General features: G+C 60.8%; 2 protein-coding genes across 4 annotated transcripts; both read right to left on the bottom strand.

Annotated features, from left to right (window-relative positions):
* Nucleotides 1–467: 467 nt before the first annotated feature.
* HS3ST6 (heparan sulfate-glucosamine 3-sulfotransferase 6) lies at nucleotides 468–14,447 on the bottom strand. 2 transcript variants are annotated; one of them, XM_070567049.1, is made up of 2 exons: nucleotides 10,166–14,447; nucleotides 468–5,065 (listed from the first exon to the last, which is right to left on the bottom strand). In XM_070567049.1, the coding sequence occupies exons 1-2, from the start codon at nucleotides 10,576–10,578 to the stop codon at nucleotides 4,450–4,452; spliced, it is 1,029 nt and encodes a 342-aa protein (XP_070423150.1). In that variant the 5' UTR covers nucleotides 10,579–14,447; the 3' UTR covers nucleotides 468–4,449. The 2 variants fall into 2 exon arrangements, with proteins under 2 accessions (XP_070423150.1, XP_070423151.1); XM_070567050.1 differs by having other exon boundaries at nucleotides 10,196–14,447.
* A 7,890-nt stretch (nucleotides 14,448–22,337) lies between these two features.
* MSRB1 (methionine sulfoxide reductase B1) lies at nucleotides 22,338–26,796 on the bottom strand. Of its 2 annotated transcripts, XM_008506708.2 has the most exons (4): nucleotides 26,522–26,796; nucleotides 24,763–24,911; nucleotides 24,329–24,443; nucleotides 22,338–23,260 (listed from the first exon to the last, which is right to left on the bottom strand). In XM_008506708.2, the coding sequence occupies exons 1-4, from the start codon at nucleotides 26,574–26,576 to the stop codon at nucleotides 23,229–23,231; spliced, it is 351 nt and encodes a 116-aa protein (XP_008504930.2). In that variant the 5' UTR covers nucleotides 26,577–26,796; the 3' UTR covers nucleotides 22,338–23,228. The 2 variants fall into 2 exon arrangements, with proteins under 2 accessions (XP_008504930.2, XP_070424913.1); XM_070568812.1 differs by lacking the exon at nucleotides 24,329–24,443 and having other exon boundaries at nucleotides 26,522–26,705.
* Between the last annotated feature and the right edge of the window lie 136 nt (nucleotides 26,797–26,932).

The raw sequence follows: 26,932 nt of genomic DNA, 5'->3' as shown, positions 1-26,932 counted from the left end.
AAAGCTTCATGTCAACAAATAAAGATCTCCCAGAACCTTCTCTCTCTGACCTGTGCCTCTATGGCTGACTTTTCTATGGAAGGCCTTTTTTTTTTGAAATCGAAGTGAAATTCACATAACAAAACTAACCATTTTCAAGTGAATGAGTCTGTGGCAGTTTAGTGCATTCACAAGGTTGTGCAACTGCCGCCTCTATCTGGTTCCACAACATGTTCATCCCCCAAAGGAACCCCGGGCCCATTAAACAGTCACCCCTCATTCCACTCCCCCCGCCCCACCCCTGGTAAGCACCAACCTGCTTCCTGTCTCCACGGATTTGCTTGTTCTGGGCATTTCACATCAACGGAATCATACCACGGGCGACCTCTCGAGTCTGTCTTCTCAGTTAGCATTTTTTTCAAGGATGCTAATGCTGTAGCACATATCAGGACTGTTTCCTTTTTCTGGCTGAATAATATTCCATCGTATGGAGAGACCACACTTTGTTTATTGTTCACCCATGCCGGACACAGAGTTGTTTCCACCCTTTGGCTGCTGTGAATAATGCTGCCGTGATCATTGTTGGAGTTTTTATTCGCACACCCTTTAAAACAGAGGGCCTATTCTACAGTCACAGTTTGTCTTAACCAGCCCTCCAACCAACTGAGGCCTGTCCGCCTCCCACCTTGAGGTGCCTGCTGCCCCGCCCTGGCACGGCTGGCCCCCTGCAGGGTGCTCTTGGGGCAGCCCCCCTTGCTCCCTGCCTCATCCGCTCATCCCTCCTCCCTTCGTTTGGGTGTCCTGGTGTTTGGTAGTTGCTGCTATGCTTTTGTGGTTACTTGGAGGGCAGTCTCTCTCCTCAGGGAGCTGACAATGGCTGGGAGAATAAGGTGGACATGCAGGAAATAGACAAAAAGCGAGCTCAGCACTGGAGAGCAGGCAGAGGAGGACGAGGCTCCCAGGTGCAGGAGTAGGGGGCTTCCTGCAGCGGGGGACACCTGCCTACAGCCATGCCTGGGGACTGATGGCTCCCAGCGGCGCCAAGGCTGTCCCCAGGGCTAAGGTGGATGAAATGGGTTCATAAGGTCCCAAGGCCACCCCCGACTCACTCCCTGCCCCTCACCCTCTCCCTGAGCCCCCCATTCCACCCCCCTGCCCCGGCTTTGGTTCCGAGGATAGATTCCTCAGGAGTCAGGCCTTGCCAACTAGAGAGGAAACTTCTAGAAAGAGAGAGTCCCACAGAAACAAGCCACTGGGTTCACAATGTCAGCAAATCCCCAGCCCCTCAGTGCACAGCTTCCAGGGCACAGAGGGGACCCAGAGCTGTGCTCCCAGGATCCCCAGGCTGGGGGAGCTGCCCCTGGGGTGGAGATGGGCTTATAGGTGATGAGGAGGACGGGGGAAGCCCCAGCACTTTCCAGGTCTCCTCTCTCATCTACAGTGAAGATTCATGACAGGGAAGAACTTTCAGGCCAGCGTCCCGATGCCTCCCCCTCTCCAGCTTGATACGGGGCTGCTGGGCCAGGCTCTGCTCAGGGTTTCCAGAGCCTGCACGTGCAGGGCCCAGAGGGGAGGACACTGTCCCTGTCCTCACCCAATGCTCCTGCTGTCCCCAGGGGCAGGGAGAATGGGTCCCATGGGCCCCCAGCCCGCACCAACCATGGCCAGAAGGTCTGGGATGGGCGAGGACCCCCCAAGGTAGAAGCAGCCACCTCCCCAGGTGTCTCCAAGCCCCTGTCTGGACACCCAGGGCTGTGAGAACCACCCCCACCACCCCCATCCCAGTCTGGCTGGGCTTGGAGTGGGGAGAAGGGGTTTCTGGCCCCCCCTCCTCCACTGGGCAGAACAGGAAGACAGTAATTGAATCAGCACTTCTCACCCCATCTGGAACATTCCAACATGGAAAACCCACTGAGCAGCTGGGGAAGCAATTTAGGGACTTTTTAATTAAAGGCCGATGACTCTCCCACGGAGCCCCACCCCCACAACAGCTGGGAGGACCCACCACATCTGCCCTCAGTGTGTTCTGAGGCCCAGCTGGGCACCTGGCACTGGGCGCTGGCAGTCAGGCCCCGTTTCCACTGGGAGGAGGGTAAGTAGAACAAGCCAGTTCACCCTTTCTCCTCGAGGCTTCCAGAGTCTGCCTTCCGAGCTGGGCCTGGGCCCCAAAGTCAGACAAACTAGTGGCTCCCAGCTGTGCATCCAAGAATCTTCAGGAAGGGAAAAGTGGGTCACGTTGGCGGGCTCGGGAAAGGGACTCTAAGTGCAGGGAGGAAATGAGCCTGGAGTGAGAGCACAGCTGCCCCGTCCTAAGTCTGCCTCCCTCTCAGTCTGTACCTTCCTCAGGGAAAGGCATTCCAAGCAGAGGGAACAGCATGTGCAAAGGCTATGAGGTCGGGAAAATCACGGTAGATGGAACAGAGGCTAAGGGTGAGAGGAGCATCTAGGCTGGGGGACAGGGGCACGCCTCAGAGGGCCTTAACAGCTGGTCAGGAATCTGGTCTTCATTCTAGAAGCAATGGGATGGGGGGGAGAAGATTGGAGTGTTTTAAAATAACGGGATCTGGTTTACCCTGAAGATACTGCTCTGCTACCGTGCTGTGTGCATGTGGAGAGCTCACCGCAGGAGGACAAGAGAGGTGGCCTGAAGCCATCCAGGCAGAGACGGTGGACGTGTGGACAAGGGTGTGTCCAGGGAGAAGAAGAAGCATGCATGGCCTGGCTGGGAACCAGGCCAGGGGTCAGGGGCTGCCCTGCCATCCCTGAGTGAGGCCCCTGCATGGAGAATGGGGACGGGGCTGCCAAGTCCAGGGCTTGCCCCCCAGCAGGGATCCCAAAGAGGAGTGTGCCCCCTCATCACCCTCGTCATTGCAAACTGGGCCAGCTGGAGGAGGCTGTGGGTACATCTCACCCATATCTGCCCACATCTGCCCCCACATTGCCACCCAGGTCACTCGGGACCTGCCCCTGGCCTGGCCCGAATGGCAGAGCCTTGAGACTGTGCTGGCCCCGCAGGGCAGCTCCGGATCGGAGTGTCCTCTGGGCCCAGACCCAGCAGGAACAAGAGGCAGGTGACCGGGCTACTGGAGACAGACGCCCCTATCTCCCTCCTCACCTCCTGTTGAGCCTCCTCTCACACTGACATCGGCTGACCCCACATCCACACTACAGGTGGGGTCACGTGACAAAGACAGAGGCCACAGTGACTGGTGGGGCCACTGGCTCACAGTCAGCCAGAGAAGGGGGCGGTGACTGACAAGCGGCCACTCCCCTGAAAATCCTCCCAGGGGCTCAGGACAGGGAGCAGCTCCAAGCAGCCCAGGGGTGGAAAGGCCACATCAGCGCCAAGGATCGGAGATGGACCCAAGGCCTAGGGCACAGAGGCCACAGCCAGGTCCTTTGAGGGCCCATGGCAGCCGAGGCACGCCAGGCCTGGGCCTAAGGGGCCCTGGAAGTCATTGTCCGGGGCAGCTGGTGGCCACCTGGCAGACAGCACTGTGGCCAGGAGCAGGTCACAGTTATTACTGAGAGGGCCCCACATTTCCTGGGGGAGAGTAGTCCGGCCTGAGTTGGGAGCTGAAGCTGAGCGCGCAGCTGAGCTGCAGACGGGCATTCATTCCTGCCCATCCCAGGGGGAGGGAGCTGAACAAACACAGCAGAACTGGGGCATGGAAGGCCTGGGGCCATGGGGCGGGGTTGGGGTGGGGCGTTGAGCAAACAGCCCTGTGAGGTGGGTGGGGCCTGGCGGGTGGGGCCTTGGTGGGGGTGTTACCTGCTGCGGGAGGCCTGTGGTGGGCGGTGCCTGGGTGGGTGGTGCAGGGCTGTGCTGGGAGCTGCTTGGAGGCCGTTAGAAGCACCACCTCCTGCACACACCAGTCACGCTCACTGTCCCACAATTCCGCCAGGTTTCTAGGAGGGAGCATCCTCAAGGAGCTAGGATGCAGAATTGGTTAAGGTCATGGGTGCAGCGGGAAGAGTTGGATAGACCCAGCTTTAATCTTGCCCTACCAGGCAAGTGGGCAACCTGGGGCCTCAGTTTCCTCATCCAGAACATGGGATCAGCCCAGCTCAGCATTCCGGGGCTGAGAAGAGAGCCCAAGGATGGCCTCCAGAGTCACCAGGGCTAAGCTGTGTGTCACTGGGCAGGCCCTAAACCTCTCTGCGCCTCAGTTGCTCATCTGTGACATATGGCCAAGCTCACTGCACACCTCAAGGGATGTGTGAGGACTGGGTTTGGCCCACTCCTCTCGGGTGAACTGTGCCCGGCAGAGTCAGCTGGTATGATTATCACTTCCCTGGGCGGCGGCACCTCCAGCCCTCACTCTGCGGTCCTCAAGGTCCTGTAGAACACAAATCCAGACTTTATCTCTTAAATATTTCTCTCTCCCCAGCATGTGTCGCAGCCTGCTCTGGCCGGGCCACGGGCATCAATTCAGGTCACCGAGCGTCCCCAGGCAGGACGTGGCCCCGTCAGTCCCAGCCGAAGTCCTGGCCGGTCATCTGGTAGAACTTGCGGTTGAAGGGCCGGTAGAAGTCCCGCAGGCGCCGCACCACGGCCTCGGGCACGCGCGGGTGGGGCCGGCCCTTGGACCCGCCCAGGCAGCGGGGGCGGCGGCTGCCCTGCGCCTTCCGGAGGCAGGGGAAGCCCTTGGTGGCGTTGAAGTAGAAGTGCTTGTCGGTGACGACCCGCCGGAGGCCCAGGAAGTCCTGCACGCGGCCCAGCTCGGCGGCCGGCTGGCTGACCAGACGCTCGCCGCTCACGAAGAGGAAGCGGGACAGCGGGAAGTAGCGCAGCCAGTGCTCCAGGTGCTGCGCGTAGAGGCCGATGCGCACGGCGCTCCAGGCCGTGTCCACCGCGCCCAGGCCGTGGCGGAAGGCCAGGGCGCGGAAGCTGGGCAGGCCCGGGGTCTTGGAGAGCGTCTGCGCGTAGTCGGAGATGGCCCGGGTCACGGGGTTCCGCACCACCACGATCAGCTTCGTGTCCGGGGACATGCCGTGGATGCGCCCAGGGGCCTCCCGAGTCACGAAGTAGCTGGGGGTCTTCTCCATGGTGATTTGCCCATCCAGGGTGCGCGGCATCAGGTTGCTGCGGGAAGGGTGGGAGGGCAGGCCGCCGTGAGCAGGTGCTCGCCCCCCTCAAACCTTTCTCTCTAGACTGGCCCTCAGGGACCCAAGATGAATGTCCCCGCCGTCAGGGAAGCCCCAAAGCTCCAGGTTGGCTTGGGTGGGCGGCCCGGGATGTGGCCTGTGAGGGCACCAGCCCAGCACAGACCGGCAGCGGGGGCCCATCCTGCCAGGCTGCTCCCCACGCCCCAGCAGAGCTGCTCTTCCTCCCACCCCAGAACGGGCACCTGTGAGGCCGGTGGCCTGGACTTGCCACCCCCAGGGCTCACCGTCCTTCCCCACCCTGCAGCCCCCGTGCTGTAATTACCCCAGGTCACACTTTCATCAAGCAGCTGATGGCATCCCCTAAATTAGGCCATTAATTATCGACAAGTGTCCCCAGCAAAGGGCAGCCGCCTCTGCTCTCCCTCCCTCCCCTGCAGAGCCTTTGATTACAGCCCTGCTAATTCTCACGGGCCTGAGCCCCTCAGAATGCCTTCCGAAAGCCGCCAGCACAGCCCAGCACGCTGGAAACCAGTTAGTGAGGTGGCGGGAGGACCCAGCCCAAGACCCCAGCCTCCCAGACCTGGCTGCAACCCCAGAGGGCAAGGCCCCAGCTGCAGCATTTCTGATGAGCCCTCTTCCTGACCAAGGGAAAGGAGCATGGTCCCCATCTCAAGGTTCTGGGGGAGTTAGCTGGTGACAGCCCCCTGACGTCCCCAAACCTGGGAAGCCCATCCTGAGCACCCTGCCCTGGCAGGCCAGGTACCCTGAGCAGTGTCCCAAGGCCACACCTGCCAGCCAGGTGGGGCAGGGTGTGGCGGGCCAGCTGAGCAAACAGCTCCCAGGGAGGGCTGGGAACTAGGTCAACAGAGGCAGAGGCTGTGGGACCTGTGCTGGGGAGGGGAGGTCTCTGCCCAGCCGGCCCCACCTCCATCCTCTGAGGGAGCTGTCCCACCCCCGCAAGAGCCCCCAGGACTGGCCCTGCCAGGAGGGTGACACACAGGGCAGAGTTCAGGTTTCATCCAGCCCAAGTGACCCCCAGACTCCAGCCCCTCGGAGGCAGGGCCCGAGTCTCCTCTTCCTGCTCAGACTCCCAAGGAAACTCAGGCCAGGTGGGGCGCTTGGCTTGCAGGGAGCTGGTGGCAGGACAGGAGGATGTGCATATGTGAGTCCCAGGCATACCACTGGCTTCCCCAACACCAGCTTGGGGCTCGAGGGAGTGGGGGGGGGGGTGTTGCATGGTCTGCTAGCTGTGGGAGCTTCCTCCACGCCTCAGAACAAGGCCCTGGGCAGAGCTGGTCTACACAAGTCATGGGGGACAATTCTGCTTCCCCCATCTCGGTGACAGAGTGAGCCGGAACTCCCGCCAGCCCATTCACTGTCCCATTGGATAGGCAGGCACGTGGGGGCTCAGAGAGGGAGCAGGAAGTGCCGGGGTGGATGCTGGCCCACAGCCCTCTCCCCCGTGGGCTGCAGCTACTGGGAGGGGGGCATCAGCATGGATTCTGCTCCCAGAGCCCCTGCACCCCACGCCCTGCCTCGGGCAGCTGCGAGTCCAGGTGGGAACCCAGCCCTCCCCGGGGATGAGTTCAAAGTTGTTGGGCGGCAACAACGCCAAGGGCTGAGGCCCAGGGCTGCAAAAGGGGGACCCCCTTTTGTCAGGAGAGGGAAGTCCTAAGAAGGGCTATCACCCCACAGTGGACCTCACCGAGGAGACCCACCAAGAGAAGCCAGTGCCAGGCCTGTCAGAAGTCAGCTCCCTCCCTTCATCATCCTGCTCAGGGAAGGAACCAGCCCTGATTGCTCCGGGACCCCTCCTCTCCCACCCCCTCCACCCCCTTTCCATCCCTTTCTTCCCCCAGGCACCAGGTGACCCCAGGCATGCAGACAGGGCACTGTTGGTTCTGAGTATCCCCACCCCCTCATTCTGGCCTGGGGGAGGGGCTGCAAGGAAGCAGACAAGGGGCAAAGGGAGTTGAGCACCCAGTCTGCTCCCTCTCCCAGGAAGTCAGGGGAGCAGAGGGAGGGGCACCCCACCGGCCAGGGAGGGGGATGGGACGGGGAGTGGGCAGCTCTCTCTGCCCACTCTTGCCACACCCCAGCTTTGAGATCTGAGCCCTTTGGGATCAATTACTTACCTTCCCCAGGCCTCAGAAGCCTGTCCCTGGCTGGGCATGGAGGAGGGTGGGGATGGGGGCTTTTAGAGGTGGGAGAGGCTGAGGAGAGGATGAGAGGAACAGGACTCTGACCCCCACGCAGCAAACATCTGACAAGCTGTGCGAGGACCCTCCCTCCCTGCTCATCTGGTCTGCATTTCCCTGCGGCTTCAATCCTTCCGCAGACTCTCCCTCCTCCGTCTCAGCCCCGCTCTCTGTCCCACACCTCGCCTGGGCCCCCCCAGCCACTGGGCCTGGGACTCAGCAGAAACCAGTTCCTGGGTGGAACCATACAGTGCTGGGGCTGGGGTGGGGGCATCGATTCCCGAGTCATGAGCCTCTCCCAGCGTTAGCAGGGGGAGAAAAGTCCCGAAGGAGCCCAGCCCCTCCCCCATGTGGGTGGACTCAGACCCCCACTCCCTACCTTCACTGCTCCTGCCCCAGGAGCCAAGGAGATTCTCCTACCTGCATCCCTCCTGTCTCCTTTCACTTTTCCAAAATACTGTGGTCAAAGTATAGCCCCTACCTGCCCCAGACAGGGCACCCCCTCCCGACATAAGAATTTGGGGTGTCTGTGTGACCCCAGCACCTGCCAAACAGAAGGTGCTCAATGAGTGTGAGCCTGGATGAGTGTGGAGCACTCAGGGGTCACAGTCCCCAGGATACAAGACTCTCAAGAGCCTGAGAGATGAGTTAACTGAGGCCCAGGCAGGGGGAACAGTGTGGCCAAGGTCAACCTTGAGCAGCCCAGGACCCACCTGCGGAGGCCACGGGAAGGGCCAGAGGCACTGCCTGGAGTGAGGTCGGCCACAGCCCAGTGGGAACGGGTGTCCCAGAAACAACTGGGGGCACTGGCCGCTCCTCCTCTACTCACCACCTCACCCCCCACCCAGAACAGGGCTCTGCACTCACTGGAGGCCCAGCCCAGGGTCCGCGGAGCAGACAACGCCGCCAGACTGTGCCCAGGGGCTGGGCGCCCTCTTTGCAGCTGGGGAAACTGAGGCAGGGGTGAGCCTTTTCAGAGGCTCACTGCACACTCAAAGCTGGTGGGAAGGACAGACAAGTCCAGAGGCACAGGGCACCTGTGAGCACACCCAGCCCACGACTGCATGTCAGCACACGGCCACGGTCCCTTCGAGGGCACTTGGACACACACACTCCAGAAGCTCAGCCAGCACGGCTCCTGCTGGCTCTGCAACAGCCAATGAGGGGTCAGCTCCGGATTAAAGGAGTGGAGGCCACTGGGACCTGCACCCTATGTACCCACTCTTTCCCCCAGGGGAAGTAGCTTTAAAAATGAGGAAGGAGAAAATCTCTACCGGAGCCCAGCATGCTCCTGAAGTTCCCCCACTCCCATCTCGGCAGCCAGTGTGCCAAGAACCCCTCCCCAGAGCTGAGGATCTGACCCCTAGTCTGGGTCCGGCCTGGCTGCCCCTCAGTCCCCTCATCCCCCCAGCCCAGCCCCCCAGAGTGGGAGCATGTGCCCAGGGAGGGCTGGATGGGGCCTCAAGATCCCCGATCTTTGAGAACACTTTTAGAGTTCTAGCCTCCCCTGCAGCCCCTCTTAGCCCAGCTCAGCGCCTCCGCCAGCTTCTCGCAGTCAGAGTGCACACCGAGTCAGTGGCGGCTCCGAAGTCTGTGTGCTATAGTAGCAATGTGTCCACACTCCTCTCCCTCCTCCCCTCCTCTTCCCCCTTTGCACAGCAGCAAGGGACTGGGGATGCTTTCAGATGCTGTGGCAGTGTCCAAGTAGTGCTCTCTCCCTGAGCTCTGAGGATGCCAGGATCCAGCCAGTTGTGTCTAAGGATGGACTCACCTCCCTGGTCATCACCCAACGTCCCTAGGACCCCCAACAGCAGCAATTCTTCAGAGCTCAGGAGCCAGCACCCCCTGTTCTCACTGGAGCCCCTCCAAACCCAGAAGTAGTTTCAGTGCAAATGGCCAAGTTAACAAGTGAGGGTGGGGCAGAGAGGAATCTGGAAACAGAGAAAGTGGTGCACCTGGAGGTCAAGGGTCTGGATCCTGCCACACCCCCCCCCCCCCAACCCACTAATTCACCAGGTGGCTTTGGGCAGGGTCCCCCAGCCCCATAGGGGCTCAGCATAAGCTTGGGGATGAGGGGAGAACTGTGAGGAGCAGGGTGCCTTACTCTCCATGTAAGCACTCATCTCCTCGCAGGAAGGGACAGGGCACCGAGGGGGCCTGCACACAACCAAGAGGCAGCAGGCAGTACTCAGCAGGGGCGGCTGGGGTCGGACCAGCCACCAGGTCAGGCTGCTTCAGCTGAGGCTGGGTGCTCCCCCACATTCCACCACACACACCAAGGCCATCCCAGGCTGGGGGCAGGACAGCTACAGAGCCCCATGGCATGAGGCTGGGGTCCCAATTGCCACCCCTGGGCACTGACTCAAAGGCACTTTCCTCCTTTCTAGAAGCCGGTCTCTCTCCAGACCCCCAGGACCTCCGAGAAGGATTCCTGTTCCCAAGACCAGGATTGGGTCGGGCGGGGAAGGGCAGACGCTTTCTAGGAGGCTGCAGGGAACCTGGCCCAGCAGGGGAGGGCGACTGAGCTGGAAGCATTTCTAACGTTCCTGAAACCCCACTGGCTTGAAACTACTTCTCAGCTGGGATCGCACCCTCTCCCCTCCAGCTTGCAGAGACCCCTCAGCAGCCTCGAACCAGTTTTCCCTGAAGTTTTCAAAGTTTCTGGGAGCCCCCAGCCAGTGACCGCCCCTCCTTTCCGTAAAACCCTCTGCAGGGGGGCCGCGTCCTTGGAGTCCTTGGAGTCAAGCCTCAGCCCCAATGCCCGAAGACCTCGCCCCGCCGAGTCTCCAGTGAGACCCCAGGGGTGCACCAAGATTTTGTGGAAGGCGTCCGCGAGGGCGCGCACGGAAGCCGACGGGGCGGACGGCCCGGGCGCTCACCGGTACCAGGCGAGGCCGCGCTCGTAGCACCTGTCGAAGAAGTGGGGCTCGGAGCCGAGCGCGCGGACGTCGGGGTGCAGCCGCAGGAACTCCAGCAGAGCGCGCGTGCCGCCCTTCTTCACGCCGACTATGAGCGCCTGCGGGAAGCGCCGGCGGCCCGGGCCTCTGGCCACCGGCAAGCCCGGCGCCCCTGGGCTGCGGGCGGCGCGGGGCGGCTCAGCGGGCGCGGGAGCCGGCGCAGGGGCGCGGGCGGCCGGCGGGCAGCGGCCGGGGAGGGCGCAGAGGGAGTAGGCGCCGAGCAGCAGCGCGGCGAGAAGCAGCGGCGCACGGGGCGCCCGCAGCGCAGCCCCCGGCCCGGTTCCTGGGCCTTGGCCGCCCCTGGCCCCGCCGCCCAGGCCGCTGCTACCTGCCATCGGGTCGCACCCCGCCCAGGCCCGGGAGCGGGGGCTGCAGGAGGGCGCACATCCCCGCCCGCGTCGCGCTCAGCCCGCCTGCGCCCGGCTTCTACTCCGCGCCGCGCGGGCTCGCTGCCCCGGAGCGGACGCGGGGCGGGACGGGGGGCGGGGCCGGGATGTCCCGTCCCGCCCAGAGGCCAGGCTCCGCCTGGACCGCAGCCCCGCCGGCGACACACAGGCACCCACGGACGCCGTGGCGCGACTCCCAGCTGTAGAAACTACCCCGACGCGCCCGCTCGGAGACTCCGGGCTCCAGACCTCTCGGCTCCGGTGTCTCCGCCTTTGCGCGTCGGGGAGCGGCGGCAGCGGGTGGGGACGCAGGACAGTGACAGGGCTGCGCAGCCGGCCCCCAGGAGCCGCTCTTAGAAGGCCGATCTCCGCCCCTCCCGGACGAGGGCGAGGGCAGGTGCGCGGGCGGAGCGCGTGGACCAAGGACGTGCGCAGACCCGGGCCCTAGTGCGCAGCGGGGTTCCCGGGGACGTAGAGGGACGTTTGCGGCGGGGACAGGGAGCGCCTTGCTGACAGTTGTCTTGCCATTCGTCAGGGTCACAGCCCTGGCGGCTGCAGAGCGCTCGCTAGGTGTGATTACCATTTTAGAGTCGGGGAGACCGGCTCAGAGAGGACAGGCGTCTTTCCCAAGGGCCCAGTGAAATTCAGACCTCAGTCTCCTGACCCTTCCTACCGTGTCACACCGTCTGTCTGTGCAGCCTAGTCTGCCTGGTGTTCCCTGGGATGTCAGCGACCCATCTCCGACGCTGGCAAAGTGGCTCCTATGGGAGAGGTGAAGGGTTCAGGAGGCCTGTGCTGGGGGAACTAGAAGGAGCCCAGGTCCTGTCCTAGGAGCTCTCTCTGAGGGCCAGTGAGATGCAGTGGCCATTCACACTTATGGGACCTGCTGGGCCCTGGACACTCTGTGGGAGCTTTATGCACCCCAAAGTTCCCTAAGCCCCAGCACAGCACAAGGAAGGCAGAGAGGAGAGCCAGGCTCCAAGAGGGTGAATAACAGTCCCAGGTGGAGACCGAAGCGGACCGTGTCCTCTCTCCACCTCTGCCTCAGCCTTCCTGGCCGTGCAGCTGGTGCCAGGTGGGCACCTGCTCCCTGAAGAGGCTAGCCTCTCTCCAGCCGGTGTCCAGAGGCCACTGCCCTGGGTTCTGCTGGGTGATGAGCTGTTCCTGGGCCTAACGGCATCTGGACAAGTCCTAGAAGCCTGGGGTGCCTCTGAGGGGCAGGGGTTCCATGATCAACCGACATTTTCAGGGTTCCCACCCAGAGGCACCTCCACCACCCTCCTGGTGGGAGGGGCCTCTGCAGAGCCAGTGGGGTGAAGACCACTGACTGAGGCCCCATCCCAGGTCCCAGACTCCAGACCTGCACTTGCTTGTCAGGGCAGGACTCAGCTGAGAGCCCTGTGGGCAGGTTGTTGGCAGAGTACCGTCTAGGGTGCATGCTGGCACATGCAGGGTCACAGGAAGTTCTTCTTCTGGTCTAGCTTAAAATGAGATTTCTTCCAGACAGCCTAGTTCTCCTTAGAGCTATCCTGGGGAGGGTCCCATTCCACCTGCAGCACCCACCCACAGTCTCAGCAGCCACGCTCAGGGCTCCAAATCCCAGCATCAAACCCTGGTGGCCCCTCCATCTCCCTGCCCCGGCTCAGGCATAGTCTTTTCCACCTCGTAGCCTTTGCTCATGCTGTTCCCCTGCTGAGAAGGCCTTTTCTTTAGTCCCCCCCCCACACACACACACACACCTGCTTGAGGAACCTACCAAGAACAGCACAACACCGGACACACTGGGGGTGGGGAGTGACACCCAGGGACAAGAGTCGGCTCAGAGAGTTTGGCAGCTGATGCCCTTCCTCCACCCACGATCTGGCTGTCAGGTGAGGGGTGGGTGAAAATCTGGGGACACCCAGGATGGCAGCCTTGGAACATTTGACCCCCAGTGCATCCCCAGCACCTGACAGAGCCTGGCACCCTAATTGGCGCTCAGTAACAGCCAGCAGGTAGAACCGGAGGTGGGGGGAGGGAGGAGGTCGAGGAAGCTTTTCTGGAGGAGGTAATGGGCAGGTGAGGAGTAGGAAGACAGCATCCCTGTCTGTGTGGGGAGGAGCTCAGCAGCAGAAAGCACAGGGCAGAGGGTGGGGGCGGGGAGAAGAACCTAGGTAGAGCCAGAGACCCATCCGCAGGGTCCGGCCCGCCTTCCTCTAACACATGGCCTCAGGCTCCCCCCACCCCAGAGCCTCCGGTTCCTTCTTTGTAAGGTGGAGACCTCAGTCCCAACTCTGAACTAACAGCTGCATTGAGATGTCATTCCCCTACTACACAATTCAGCCATTTAATGTGTAGAATCCAATGGTTTTCAGTATATTCACCGTCTTGTGCAACCATCACCACAATACACTCTAGAATGCATCCATCAACCCAAGAATCAGTCCGCATCCATCAGCAGTCACTCCCATCCCCACTCCCCCAGCCCCTGGCACCGCTATCTCCAGAGAGGATTTGCCTCTTCTCCACATTTCATCGCAGTGGAATCATACAATAGGTGGCCTTTTAAAACTGGCTTTTTCATTCAGCATAACGTGTTCAAGGCTCATCCACATTGTAGCACAGGTCAGTGCTTCATTCCTTTTTATGGCTGAGTAATATTCCGCCGTATGGACAGACCACATTCTCTTTGTCCATTCGTCCGTTGATGGACACTTAGGTTGTTTCCACCTTTTGGTTATTGTGAATAAGGCTGCTGCGAATGTTCACACACAAGTTCTCCTGTGGATGTATGTTTCCTGTCTCTTGGGTGGACACTGAGGAGTGGAATTGCTGGGCCAGACAGTAACCCTCCATTTAGCCCTTTATGCAGAGTCTTTTTGAAGGTTACATTTAGGGATTTGAGAATCTGCCCCTCTGTGCTCCTCACACACAGGGTTGCCGCCTTCCTTCCTCCCCAGGATGTCTGAGTCATCACCTAGATGTCCACTCTGCCTCTGCCCTCCCTTGCCATCAGGGTCCAGCCCCAGGTCCCCGCTCGCTCCCTGCTGTGTGACCCAGGGAGAGTGGATCCCCCTCTCTGAGCTACATGATGAAAAGTGGCTTTGGGGCCCCAAAATAAGCCAGGCCATGGGGGCATGGGGTGGGTGGCTGTCCCTGCACCCCCCAGAGGGTCGCCCACCTCCTGCCCTGTCTGGTTGCACCTCCTCTGTCAAGAAGAAAGAGTTGTCAGCAGATCTCTTCTGCCCAACTGGATGTCTCCAGGGGCCCCTCGGTTTGGGGGGTCCAGCACGGCCTGAGCTCCTTTCCCCTCTCACCTCATGTGGACCCCCGGCCCAGGCAGGGTTGATGCGGCGGCTGCCGGAAGAGCAAGGATTCGGGAGAGGTCGTGGGCTGAGCTGCTCAGGCTGCTGGGCCAGGAAAACACTGTCCCTGGGAGCGATGACTAGGAGGACCAGAGCAGTGGGGGACAGGGAGGACAAGTCTAGGGAGGGAGTCCTGGGGAGCAAGGCCATGCTGGGAGGAAGGCTTAGCCTGGCCTCACAAATCCGTGACCCAGCTGCCCCGCTATGTCTGTGTCCCCTTCACAGACTGTAATTATTTCTTTGTGAGTGATTTTGATCCCCTTCTGTCTCCTCCACCTCCACATACCCATGGGCTCTGCAAGGGCAGGGACAGGGCCAGTCTTCATCCCTTCTGTGGCTCCACACCTAACCACAGTTAGTGCCCATGAGTGTTTGCTGAGTGACTGAGTGACTGACTCTGTGTGTGTGTGTGTGTGTGTGTGTGTGTATAGAGAGAGTCTATATGTAGGCCCCTCCCCCATGCCCCTCTCCACCCCTTTCCAAGACTATTCCTCCCCCAGGGTGGGCACCCACAGCCTGGGCCCCCACAGGCAGCTGGACAAAGTGTGCAAGCAGCTGCCCCACCTGGAAAGTGATTAATAACATGATGTAGTCCTTCTCTCCATGGGGGACAACTGGAGGAAATTTCACACATGTGGGGCTTCCAGGAACTCCCTCCCCTAGAGCCACACCCTTACCCCCACACCCACTCCCGCAGCCTGCTAGAATTCTGGAGCCTGCAAGGGGAGCAGAGGGGAGGGGGCTGCGGCCGAGGGCAGGCCCAGCTGTCCTTGATTTGTGTGGGGTTTTTTCCACTTCAGATGCCGGATTTGCCGGAGCACACAGAGGATGCGGTTTCCTCCTGGGGAGGGGTCGCTAAGAGACGTCTTCCCACCTACCCCACCCACCCCCCAAGCCCACTGTTCCCAGTTCATCCTGGTAGAAAATAAGGGGGAGAGGACCCCATCGCTGGGGGAGGGCATGCAGCAGAGCAAAAGGCTGATAGCAAGGACTTCTTGGTGCTGGAGGCTGATTCAAAGCCAGCTCTGCTCCCTCCTAGCAGGTGCCCTTGGCGGGTGTCCAGTCTCTCTGAACCTCACTTTCCCACTTTATAAAACAAAGGTGATGCTAGCCCCCAGCTCTCTGGGTGTCCGGCTCCAGAGCTCTTTATGATAAGGAGGCAGTGGACATGTGACAGTGACTCCAGCACAAGAAGGGGTGCCCTGAAGCTGCTCCCACCTGGGAGACCTGAGCACTTCATAATGTGTCCTCCTTGTGGACAAGGCCAGAGAGGAAAGGCTTCTCAGGTCTCAGGGTGGCCAGCCAGCTGGGGTGACCCACTAGACCTGAGGACACTGTGGCACAAAATGGTTTGCAGGGCAGACAAGATGCCCAGTGTCAGGAGGGATCTCCCCAGGAGTGGGGAGGAGCGAGGGCTTCCCCAGCTCAGTAGCCACCCCAAGCGGTCACACACCTGCCAGGAGCCCGCCTAGGGCCACATGGTTCACCAAGAGGAGCCAGACCCCTCTGCCGTGCAGGGACAGCCCCCAGCTGACTTCCCGCCACCCTCACGCCCTTCCCTGGGGTCTTCCTGGAGGAATCAGCACAAAGGGTCATTCTTCACTGGCCCCTGCTTCTCCAGAAGATGGCAGGGATACAGGTTCCCAGAATGCGTATCTGGACCCTGCAAATTGCTTCTGGTCCACCAGCCTGGCCCAGCTCAGTATATAACAGTGTAGCAATCCTTCTAGGCTGGCAATCCCAGCTCTGGAAGAGGGGAGGGCAGGTAACAGCCTGTACTCCGGGTGAGACTAAAAGGGGAAGAGAGGAGGGTCCCACAGAAACAAGACTCTCTCCGCCCCCACCCCATCCCCACTTCCTCCAGTTTCACAGCCCCAAGCCAGGCCTCTGGAAGCCCCTCAGCATCATGGAAGGCTAGGGATCATCCAAGTGGCCCCATATCAGGCCACTGGGGCTCTGTGGCCAGTTCTGTCCATTCATGCCCTGTCGAGGGTCCCCACAGACTGGAAGGTGCCTGGGAGCACATTCCGTCAGGAGCAAGCGGCCTGATGCAAGCTCAGGAACCCCGTGCTACACAGAGGGCCCAGGACCGTGTGTTCATGTCCTGTGTGTACACGTGCACGGGCATGTGTGCACAGTGGGAGGGGGCACTTGGAAGCCTGCCGCCGTTCCCCAGCCACCACCCCCCAGTGTGGGAAGCTCTAAATTTGCTTCTTCCCACACACCGGTGACCTACTCCCGGCAGCAAGTCCGGCTGGCCAGCAGACAGGACCCCAGGAAGGGCTACACTCCATCACCCTCACTTCCAAGGGAAGCATCCCACCCCCACAGCTGGCCAGACAGACAGACAGACCAGCATGCGGCCAGTCTTGTCCGGCTAAGCACTCAGAAGACCCAGAACCCAGAGCCTGGGGCCGGGGCCTCGACCTCCCCCCGCAACCCCTGGCAGGCCCTTCCCTAAGCCGACAACAGGACCTTCAAAATTGACCCTACCACCTCCTCCGAGAACAGTGACTCCATCCTTGACCCCTATACCGGTCATTGCTGTCCTCCCTCTGACTCTAGCTTCCCTGACCTCCACCCACCTTCACACACACCCCAGGGGCTCCTGGGCTCAGAGATGGGGCCCAACCCAAAACCACCCTCCCGAGACCAAGACACCAAAAAGCCACAGAGTCAGAGGTGGAAGGGGCGCCCAGGGCCAGAGGTAGATGGCTCCGCGGGGGGCAGACCCCACACCCAATCTCCTCTCTGCTCCTTCTCCGGCAACACAGCTGCCAAGCCCTTTGAAGCCAATGGCAGCTCGTAAATGCCCTGGTTGGAGATGAAACATGATAAGACATGAAGCCAGGGCCTGAACCTTGGATAGTCTCTGCGGTTTTTACTTTTTACGAGGAACAAATCTAGCCTGGAGACAAGCACTGGGGGTGGTGAGGGGTGGGGGTGGAGGGAGCTTATCGGCAGGTAACCCTCCGCCCCCTCCCCAGCCTCCCCTCCCGTCTGCCACCAGAGCCCCACGAAGAGTCTTCCCTGTGCTTCTTGCCCCTGAGCTCCCTTAAGCAGAGCCCTAGTGCTCAGGTCCAGGGTAGAGGGATAGGTGGTCCTGGGGTCCCTGCATCCCCCAGACACATTCATGCAGATGTGCAGCCCATGCATCCTGAGACTGTGCGGCCCTGCAGAGGGAGCAGGCAGAAGCGGTGCAGTTTGACTACATTCATCTCATGCTACCACGTGCCACCTCCCACGGAGCTCAGCATTTGGGGACAGGAATGGATGAATGCCCTGTGGTCACTGGCTTTGAGGAGCTCTTTGACCTGGGGGGAGGGGAGGGAGACCGGCAAAGGGAGAGCAAGAAGCCCAGTCTGCGCAGCATCTCGCAGACCAGCCCAGGGCCCCTGCAGTGCGGAGGAAGGAGAGAGCCACCAGGAAAGGCTTCTCGAAGGATTCTGGCCTATGGGGAGGGGATGAGGAAGAAGGAACAGGAAATTCTAGGAGGCAGGAACACAGGCACATGTTTCTAGAATGGAGTCTGGCTGGCCTGGAGGCTGAGGTGCAGGGGTTTGGGTGCAGGTGTGTGGGTAATGAAAGCAACCTAGCTATGATAAACAGCACCGCTATCATTTATGGAGTGGGAAATCAAGCTGGAGAGGTGGGGTCTGCGGGACCAGAGCAAGCAGGGCCTGTGGGAACCACTAAGGGAAGCTACCTGGTCTGATCATTATTGTGCAAAGATCTCACCGGTTGGGGAGGCCAGCTAGGAGCTGTCACTATTGTGGGGGAGACAAGTGGACAAAGATGCGTGGGAGGTGGAACCCCAGGACCTGGTGCCCCTGAGTGGGCCAGGGTGGTGCAGGTGCAACCTGAGGATGTGGAAGGGCCATGGAGAGGTGGGTGGGGGCATCAGTGCAGGTGGGTCCCACCCAGTCGCCCTGGAGAAGGGGCTGAGGCTTGGCCGGGGCTGGGAGCTCCTGCCTCCACCCGTGTCCCCCCACCGTCGTCCACAACTTGTTCCTTCCCCCCACCCCCAGCTCTGTCCCGCTCCAGCTGACTGGGGAAGGGGCACCCCGGGCCTCGACAACTCTCCCTGCACCAGTCACTTTCTTGAAGTCCTCCGAATGGGGCCCAACCATCACCGGCCCCCCGGCACTACCGGGCGTGACCCAGGGGGACAGGGAAGGGCGACGCTGACCACTGGATGCAGCAGTGGGCGCGGGGGGCCAGGGACCCTCCCGTGTGTCGGAGCTGCTGCCGCGGCCCCAGCGGCGCCTCGGGGAACTGCAGCGCTGCTCCCCCCAGCCCCCGGCGCCCCCAGCCCCGACCCGCGCACACACATCACGGAGCGAGCGCGCCCCCTGCCGGCCTATCCTGCACACGGTCCCTGCGCCCACTCCGCGGGAAGGCGGCCCTGAGGACGGAGGGACTCGGAAGAGGGTCATCGCGCTGGGCCTCCTACCAGGGCCTCATATGGGGGTGAAGGCAAGGTATCTGGCTTGGTTGACCTCTCCAGGCGCCCCCTCCCGCTTGCAGGCCCTGCCCACAAGCGTGCATGGGATGGGGGTTCCTGGGACCTACCCACAGGCCAACCCCCACCAGGATCACAGCTCTCCCTGGCATTTGTCACTCAGAAGAAAGGAAAGCCGTGGGTGAGCAAAAGTCCCAACCATTGTCAATTCACTCATCCATTCTGACAGTGTTTATTGAGCCCGCCTCTGAGCTGGGCCCTGGGCCCTCCCGGCTGGGGATCAATCAGGTCCCAGACAGATTTCTTCAGTCTCCACCATCCCCTTGCCCGGGGTGCCCTGCCATGTAGTGCCCAGGCCTGCCAGCTGCTGTTAGCTGGTGTTGGCAGAGCACCAGGAACCGTCTGCCCCTGCACAGAACCCTTGGCTCGCAAGGCTGCACCCTGGAGCCTCCACCTGACGAGGAAGAGGGCACCGGTCAGGGGCAGAGGGGGCGGGGCTCTCAGAGAGTGTTTTGTGGCGGGAGGGGGGGGGGGGCGGGCAGGGGGATGGTTATGGTGTAACCCAGCAGGGTGGGAGGCTGGTTTATGATTTATGATTCCACATGAGACACCCATCCCCAACCCGGCCCCTGACAGGCAGACCCTGCCTGTGGCCATCCATCTTCGGGCTCTCATTGTGAGGGGACCTCAGGGTCCTGGGGCTCACCCTTCTCTCTCCACACCTCCAAGGACATTGCTTGCCAGCCACCATATCTAGAAATCTTCTCCATCCTGGCCTGCCGTGGGCCAGCACGATGTGGGGTCCCTAGGGTGCAGGCAGCCAGGCACTGAACCTCCCAGCAATGGTACTAGCCTCACCATCCCCAGCACCGGCCCACCTAGGCACTAGCAGGTCCTCTAGCCCACCCTGGCTCTGAACCCAGAGAGACAGCCCCAGGGACACAGCCTGGACACGTTGGCCCAGTTTGCGGAGGAGGCCAGTCTGCTCTTGGGCCAAGTTCACTCTTAGGGACACACTGGGCCAGGATGCAGAGCCAGGAATGCTGAGAGAGGTGAGTAAATCCCAAGGTCCATTCTGGCTAGGGCCAAGAGATTCCTGCTGACCACTCAGCTGGCTCCCTCCCCACCCCTCACCACCTTCAACTTGCTTGTTGCCCTCAGGCTCTACTCAAAAGCGGGTCGCAGCTTTCCCAGAGCCACTGTTTCTCATCTGGGTGAAGAAGTGAGGAAAGGGACAGGTGTGAGCAGAGAGGACCAGAGGCTTTTCCTGACCCTGTGGCCTCAGGCAAGTCCTTCCCCCTCTCTGAGCCTCGTTCCTGCCCTGCAGAACAAGCACCTGCCCCACTAGGGTTAGGGCAGACACTCAGGGTGGTGATGCCTGTGAAGACACACTGAGCACTGGGTCATGGCTCATCTACAGTGGGCTTGCCCTTGGCCAAGGCTGGCTGCTAGATTCGGCGTGGGTGGGCCACAGGCTGGGCTGGGACAGTGCCCCAGGGCCACTGATGACCCCAGGTGACTAAGGCAGCCCTAGAGCCGGGCTCCACTTTAGCCGGTGACCAGCTTAGGACACAGAGGGGTCCAGAAGGAAGAAGCTGCACATAAGTAGGAACTGGTCATGGGGTGGAGGACCCATCCTCTGCAGCCCCAAGGGTATTTTCTAGCAGCTGCCATCAGTGCTGGCCCACGGCAGGGCAGGATGGAGATGATTTCTAGCTAAGGTGGCTGCCACACTGCGGGGAGCAGGCAAGCGGCGGCAGCAGGTGCCTCCTGAGGGTGGGATTCTTCTGCATGGGCCTCCTTGGTGCATTTCATCAGTGCTGACCCCTCCCACCCACCGCACGCCTTCCTCTGCACACTGGCCAACGCAGCCTCGTGTCTGGGATCTACCCCACAGAGCAAAGTGCTCTCAGAATCCGTGCATCTGTCACCCCCTGCCCCCCATGGCTCTCGCTGCCCTCACCCAACAAGGAGACAGACTGGTTCCACAGACAGAGGAGATTTAAGTGCTCTGCCAGAGATCGCACAGTGAGCCGGAGGCCCGCCAAGACCCAGCAAGTGAGCCAGCAGCCCCTGCACAGGCCAGTGACCCCACACCAGATCAAGGACCCCTGGCCTGTGCTGGGATCAACGGAGGGCAGAGTCCCATCACTGAGGAGAGAGTAGGCCAAACAGGCCAACCTCTCCCCTTCCTCCCTCCCCAGCCTCCAACCTCATCTGGCCACCTTTGCCCCCACACCTGCAGGCCCCTCCTCCTGCTGTGCAGACGCACCCAACCGCTGAGTATGTCTATTCCAATTATGCATCCGGAACTGGGGAGATGACCACAGAATGGGTTTGGGGACCCACTGGACCCACTCCATGAGCCCACTTCCACCAGCCCTACTCTAAGACAGTGACTTTTCTTTTTCTAAAGTGTTTATTTATCAAGAGAAACTATTCCTTAGCCCAAATATTCATGTTTCATATTTCAGGAATACAGGTCAATGAATGACAAACTTCCATGGAACTCAACCCAAAGAAATTCTTTACATTCCAAAGTCACTCTGAAAGATAGCAGCCTTCCTCATCTCCTCAGAATCTTTCATGGAACCATAATTCTGTGGAAATCTGCACATGCATTCTTTCCTGGTTCAGCCACAGCAAACTTAGAAAGCTGCTTCCCCCAGAGATACAACGGATGCTCCCACAATATGAAAGCGCAGACACTTGGCGAGAAGGCCACGCAGCTGGGGTTTCGCTGAAGCACGGGGAGCCGTGGTGGGTCTTCTCCTCAACCCCAGCATCCTTCCTGACCCCACAGTGACATTCGCGTCTCCTGGAATCTGTATGAGTCCAGAGCCCGGGTCCCATAAGCCCGAAACATCTGCTCACTTTCCCCAGGGCACAGTCACCCTGGCGGAGGTCCCTTTGGGAAAGGCTGGGAGAGATTAACAATATACATTTTGGGCGCTACAGCCAGGTCCTTCCTCCAGGGGTCCCCGCTTCCAGTTCCTTCAGGAGTTCTGGGTCTGTAAATGAACTCATGTCTGGGAATTGATCGAGGGGTCATGGCTTTCTGCCTTTATGATTCAAGTTAGACTTTTGTTCACTTGACCTAGAACTCTTCTGCTCATACAGACGAGCAGCATCCCATCCATGTCACTTGTAGGAGCGCCATGATCAACCAGCCCCTGCCACAGGACTGTCCTGCCTGCTGCTGACTCTGTGGTGCATCACGGTCACCACACCCACCGTGCCTTTGCCAGCCAAGTGCTGCCGCTTGGCCCTGCTGCCTGGGGATCTAATGACCCCCCACGGCACTCAGGTGGCCCAAAGCAGAGCCCGAATCTCTGCTGAGCGAGGCTCGATCAGTAAATTCCACCTGACCCAACTTTACCTTCCTTCCACCATTATCCCAGCCCTTATATCCATTCCCACACATATTCCCCAGGTTTCTGTCAATATAAACTGGGGAAACCATGTTCTTTTGGAGCACAGCACACATTCTCGTTGGTCACGTTTCGCACCTCCCCCTGCAGGGCCTGGGGCATGCTGCCTCAGGGCTTTTGCACATGCTGTGTGCTACCTGGGAAGCTCTTCTCCTTGTTTCTCTCACCTTGTTTCTCTTTGCTTCTCTGACGACCCTTCCTTGGCATCCTCCTCCCTGATCACTGGGGCCAAAGCACCAGCCCCATAATCGCCCCCTCCCCACATTCTAGCGTCACTCTTCTGCAGTGGTGACTCATGGCCTTCATCATCACTGACATGAACTGACTGTCCCAACTATGCCGTAGGACCTTGAGGGCAGGCCCTCTCTGTCTTGCTCACAGCTGCATCCCCGGCACCGAGGCTGGCACCTGGCACAGAGCAGACGCTCCATAAATATTTCTGGAACAAATGAAACAACACGCAAAGCCTGCTGCTTGTGGCCAAGCATTCCTGATGCTGTTAATACAGACAGCAGGCCTGGGCTTCGTTTGTTTATTGACCGTCTCCTGACTACTCCAGAGAGGATTCAAGATGGGGGTGGGGAAGCTTCACGTCACCCACCCTCCCAGGCGGTAAGGGCTTCAGAGCATGTGCGGTAAGGTACGGTCACCGTATCCTGGGAAGGTGTGACCTGTCGCCTGTGAGCTCCAGCGTCCCCAGCCTTGTGCAGCGGAGGAAATGGAGCAATAGCTGCTTTCCTGAGCCGGAAGGAGACAAGTTGCACCTGCCCAGATTGTGAAATGGGGGCAGGGTTTCTCCTTTTGTAACTGAGAGATCAGGAATCTGCCCCTCCCTGCTCCTCCAGCGGGTCACAGGTCCTCACCACTCTGGCCGCCCCGAAGGGTTTCACCAGAGTGAATCATGCAGTGACTGGGCTGGAGCAGCCGGCTGGGGCTGCCTCCGTTTGCATTCTGTCTCCTGGAACAGCCTGGGGAGGTGGACATGAGCTTTGCTGAGGGCCGGAGTCCAGCTCAGAGCTGGACCCCAGGGGGTGGGTGCAGACAGAGAAGGTGGGGGCGCACAGTCATTCAGAGACAAGGTAGGCCTGGGGCCCACCCCGAGACTCCTGTGTGAGCGGAAGGCTAAGACGAGCCTGCACGGGGCCTCACAGGCCCGTCCTGGCAGCGGGGTACAGGCCATTCACGGCAAACCCGTGCTTTTCCCAAGGGGGACCTGTGCAGGGCCAAGGCCTCGGGCACTTTCCTGATGTTTCAGCTACCCCCACTCCCCTGTCTGAACGTCTGGGGTTCCAGTTCCAAGGTGGGATGGCCGGACTGTAGCCACGGTGCTGTGTCCATCTGGGATGGGTGTGGGCTGCCCGCCTACTGCCCCTGGGAGGCGGAACTTTCTTTGCCTGAAAGAAAGGAGGGAGGGGAGAGAAAAACAAGTCACTGCTAATTTATGCCTCAGACACGGTTGCCTGAGCTAGCCCACTCCCGCTCTAGCCTGCAGGCGGGGGGCCGGGAGGACCCAGACGCCCAGCCTGGGGGAGGCTGGATGCCGTTTTGTTCCTCGAGATCCACAGGAAAACCCTGAGTCTCTTCTTCCACACGGACGGAGCACGAATAAGCACAAAAGGACAAAAGCATTCTCGCACCCTCACCTTGTGCGGGCCCTGAGGGACACCCTCGCTTAGCCCCGGGGTGACAGCAGCAAGCAGGTGCTGTCAGCAGCCCCATCTTACACAGGACAAAACCAAGATTAGGGCCCGGCCACGGTCCTGCAGGCGGCAAGCAAGGAGCCGGGATTTGAGCTACAAAGCGTGCAGGGGAATCTACAGGGCGGCTGGGTGTGCAGACAGAATGGGTGATTGTGAGGCTCTGTGAGAGCAAGAGAGCAAGGGGCCAGAGAGGAGGCCGAGCCCAGAGAAAGGGCACACAGACGACAGCAGCTCCCCAGATGAACTACCAGAACAAGAATCCGGCCCCCAGGAGAGCACACTGGAGCCATCGCTACATGCCAGAGCCCAGGTGCACCGCGTTACGCAGCTGTCCTCAAAGGCCTGTGACGGAGGCTCTGTGATTGCCCCCCCAGTGTAGGGAGGAGGTGGGCTCAGAGAGGCTGAGGAGCAAGCCCGAAGCCACACAGCCCTGGGCCCCAGGCTCTATCCAGTTCTGCCTCCCACTCCAGGCACAGGGAAGGGCCAGGCCTCTGGAGAAAACCCTTCGCCACATCCACCCCCAGATGCCCCCTTTCAAGGCACAGATGATCAACCAGGCACAGGAGGCAGGACACCTGCCCCCTTGTCCCTGCCCCACCGCCACTTTTTGGGGTGGCCCTGGGCAGGTCCTGGGCAGTGTGCTTTGGTGCCCCCATGCTTTGTCACTGTGAGTGGACAAGAACAGTGTGTCCCCTGCCCCTGGGCCCCTGAAATGTACACCTGTGTACACAAGGCCTGTGCCCCTTGGCAGGACAAGCTCACCTTTAGGGACGAACTTCAGCGAGCTGCTGAATATTCAGAAGCGGGACTGCCCCCGCTTGGGGCCATCATTCAGAAACTCATGGCCCAGCCCGTTGCCACACTTGCCACAGGACACCTGGGAAGACCACCAAACAGCTGAAACAATGGCCCTTCCTGCCACCAGCAGACGGTGTCCTCCCCACGCCCTTTTCTCAAGGTAACTGCTGGCAGGCAAAGACCTTTGTCCTGGAGCCCTCACAGGAAAGCCACCCTGCTTCCCTTTGCCCACCAGGACCCCAGGCTTGCCCAATAGTTTGGAGTGCAGCTCCCCTGGCTGGGATAGACAGACGCTAAGCCCCTGGAGCTGTCGGGGAGCAGAAGGAAGGAAGGGGTGGCCAGCTCTCAGGCCCTCCCTGGCCAACATCCCCTCCCCACCCCCTGCTGCTGCCACTCACCTTTAAGGCTTCGGGCCGATTGTGCTCTGGACGCTTGGCCACGCTGTCAGCATGGATGGTCTCAGTGAAGGCCGGCCATGGGGAGGAGTGTGCATACTTTGAGCGACTGGAGAAGAGCTCATAACCACACTTGGCGCACACATAGATGCCTGCGGGCAGAAGGCGAGGCAAAAGCAGATGTCTCTGAGATGAGCTCCCAAATCCTCGGACCCAGGAGACACAGCGCCATCCCCCTTGGCCGAGTGGGCTGCACACTGTCCCCACACCCCCACTGGCCATCCACAGCTCTAGGTATTGGCTCTGTCAGGGAGACACACCACTGAGCTCACATTTAGTGGTTCTAAGCATGTGCCAGAGACCAGGAGACCCACTTTTCACACTTATCTCACTGACTCTTCTCAATAGCCCTGTGTTTAGACCTTTCCACTTTACAGATGAGAAAGCTGAGGCTCGGGGAAAAAAGGTCAGCTAGAGGGCGTGCAGCCAGGAAGGAAGGCAGGCAGCCCAAGGAGGACACGGCACTCCCACCCCCAGCAGGTCCCACACAGTGGGGACTCCGATAAGGCCAGCACCACCACCTAGCCCCCCTCCCTTCCCAAGCCTTGAGCTGGACACCCAGCCGTGAGCCTGCTCTCCACCCAGGAAAAGAACGGTGCCCGCAAAAAGGCCTCCAGGCCACAGAGGTGGCCCAGAAAGACAGAGGGCCAGGGAGGACGACAGGTTTTAACCTATCCCCAAAAGATTACTTTGAGGGGGGAAAAAAAAGGCTGCAAGACTGACTTGCAGAACAGTGCTTGGGAGTGAGGAAACTCCTCACCCAGCCCCGCCTGGGGACAGCCTCCCCCGGAGTGGGTGAACTCAGCCTTTTCTGGGAACTGGAGGAGGAAGCAAAGAGGAACCAAGAGGTGAGGCGGAAGTGGAGTTTCTGCCTTTGGCAGAGCAGCCTGCTGACAACCCGGGGTTCCACAGCCAGAAGGTCTCAGGGGAGGGCTTTGCCCAGAGGGTCCTATGTCACAGCTGCCAGCCATAGATGCCCAGTGTCACAGCGCAGTCCCCTAGAGGGCTGACACTCAACAGATCCCGCCCTAGGTGGGTCACTCCCCTAGTCTTGCCTGTGGGCATAGTTTTACCAAATTAGTCCATTACCAGGCAGCACAGCCCAGAAGAGGACTCACCAGTGCCTCTCAAAGCCCAGGGCAAGGGCTAAAGGTTGGCCATGCCTCAAACCACCCCCACTCCTCCCACCCCTGCCCAGGCTGTCGGGTGAAACTTCACTGGTCAAACTTCACTCCCTGGTAGCCTGGGGCACTCCTGGCTACCAACCCCAGGGCCCTGAGCAGGTGGGGGAGGCACCAGGAAGGCACAATCCGATCGATCGATCGGAAGGGTTGTCCTGTACTTGCCGGTGTACTCGGCGGGTCACGGGAACCGGGAGGGAAGAGGACAGGGGTAACATCAGGGGGCTGCCCCTGGACAAGACCTTCCTCGTGCCCCTCTAAAGGCCAGATCCTGACTCGGATCCCCCCCACCGGCGTCACTACCCTCATGCACCCTCACCCCACAGATGCCCCTGGAAACAGCCATGCTCACACTCAAGGCCCGTTCTCCTCGAGGGCAGCGACACCTCTCTCTAACGTGTCCCTCCCCTCAGGTACCCCTCTCCGGGCCCCCAGACCCCTCCCTCCTTGTGATCCCCGTTTCCCGCAGGCCCCTCTAATGAGTGTCCCCGCCCCGCTGCCCTCCAGGTCACAGGTCGTACCCGGCTCGAAGTGGTTCTGGAAAATCTCGCCCCCGAAGAAGCTGCAGAACGACATGGCGCCGCGGGGACTGCCGCACGCTGAGTGCCGCCGAGAGACCCGAGGCCACCGACCGCGGACCCGGGAGCCTGCGCCCGCCTCCCGGCCCTCCCCCGAAGACCAATGACTCCCCGGAGCCCGCCCCCAGGCCCCGCCCCTCCAGGGGACCAATCACGACCCAGAACGAGGGTTCCGCTTCCGCCTCTAGTAGGCCCCGCCCCCGAGGACACGCCCTCTCCCCCTTCCCAGCAGGCCCCGCCCATCAAGCCTCCTCAGGACCACTCCGGTGCCGCATCCCCGAGGCCCCGCCCCGCCCCGAGCGCCCCGGGCGCCGCTGAGCTGCGCTGCTTTTGGGGTGGCCTCCACGCCGCACC

This window comes from Equus przewalskii, chromosome 12 (genome assembly GCF_037783145.1).
Source record: "Equus przewalskii isolate Varuska chromosome 12, EquPr2, whole genome shotgun sequence".
Taxonomy (NCBI): domain Eukaryota; kingdom Metazoa; phylum Chordata; class Mammalia; order Perissodactyla; family Equidae; genus Equus; species Equus przewalskii.
The sequence above is the reverse complement of the archived record's forward strand: the minus strand, read 5'-3'. Positions and strand labels throughout refer to the sequence as shown.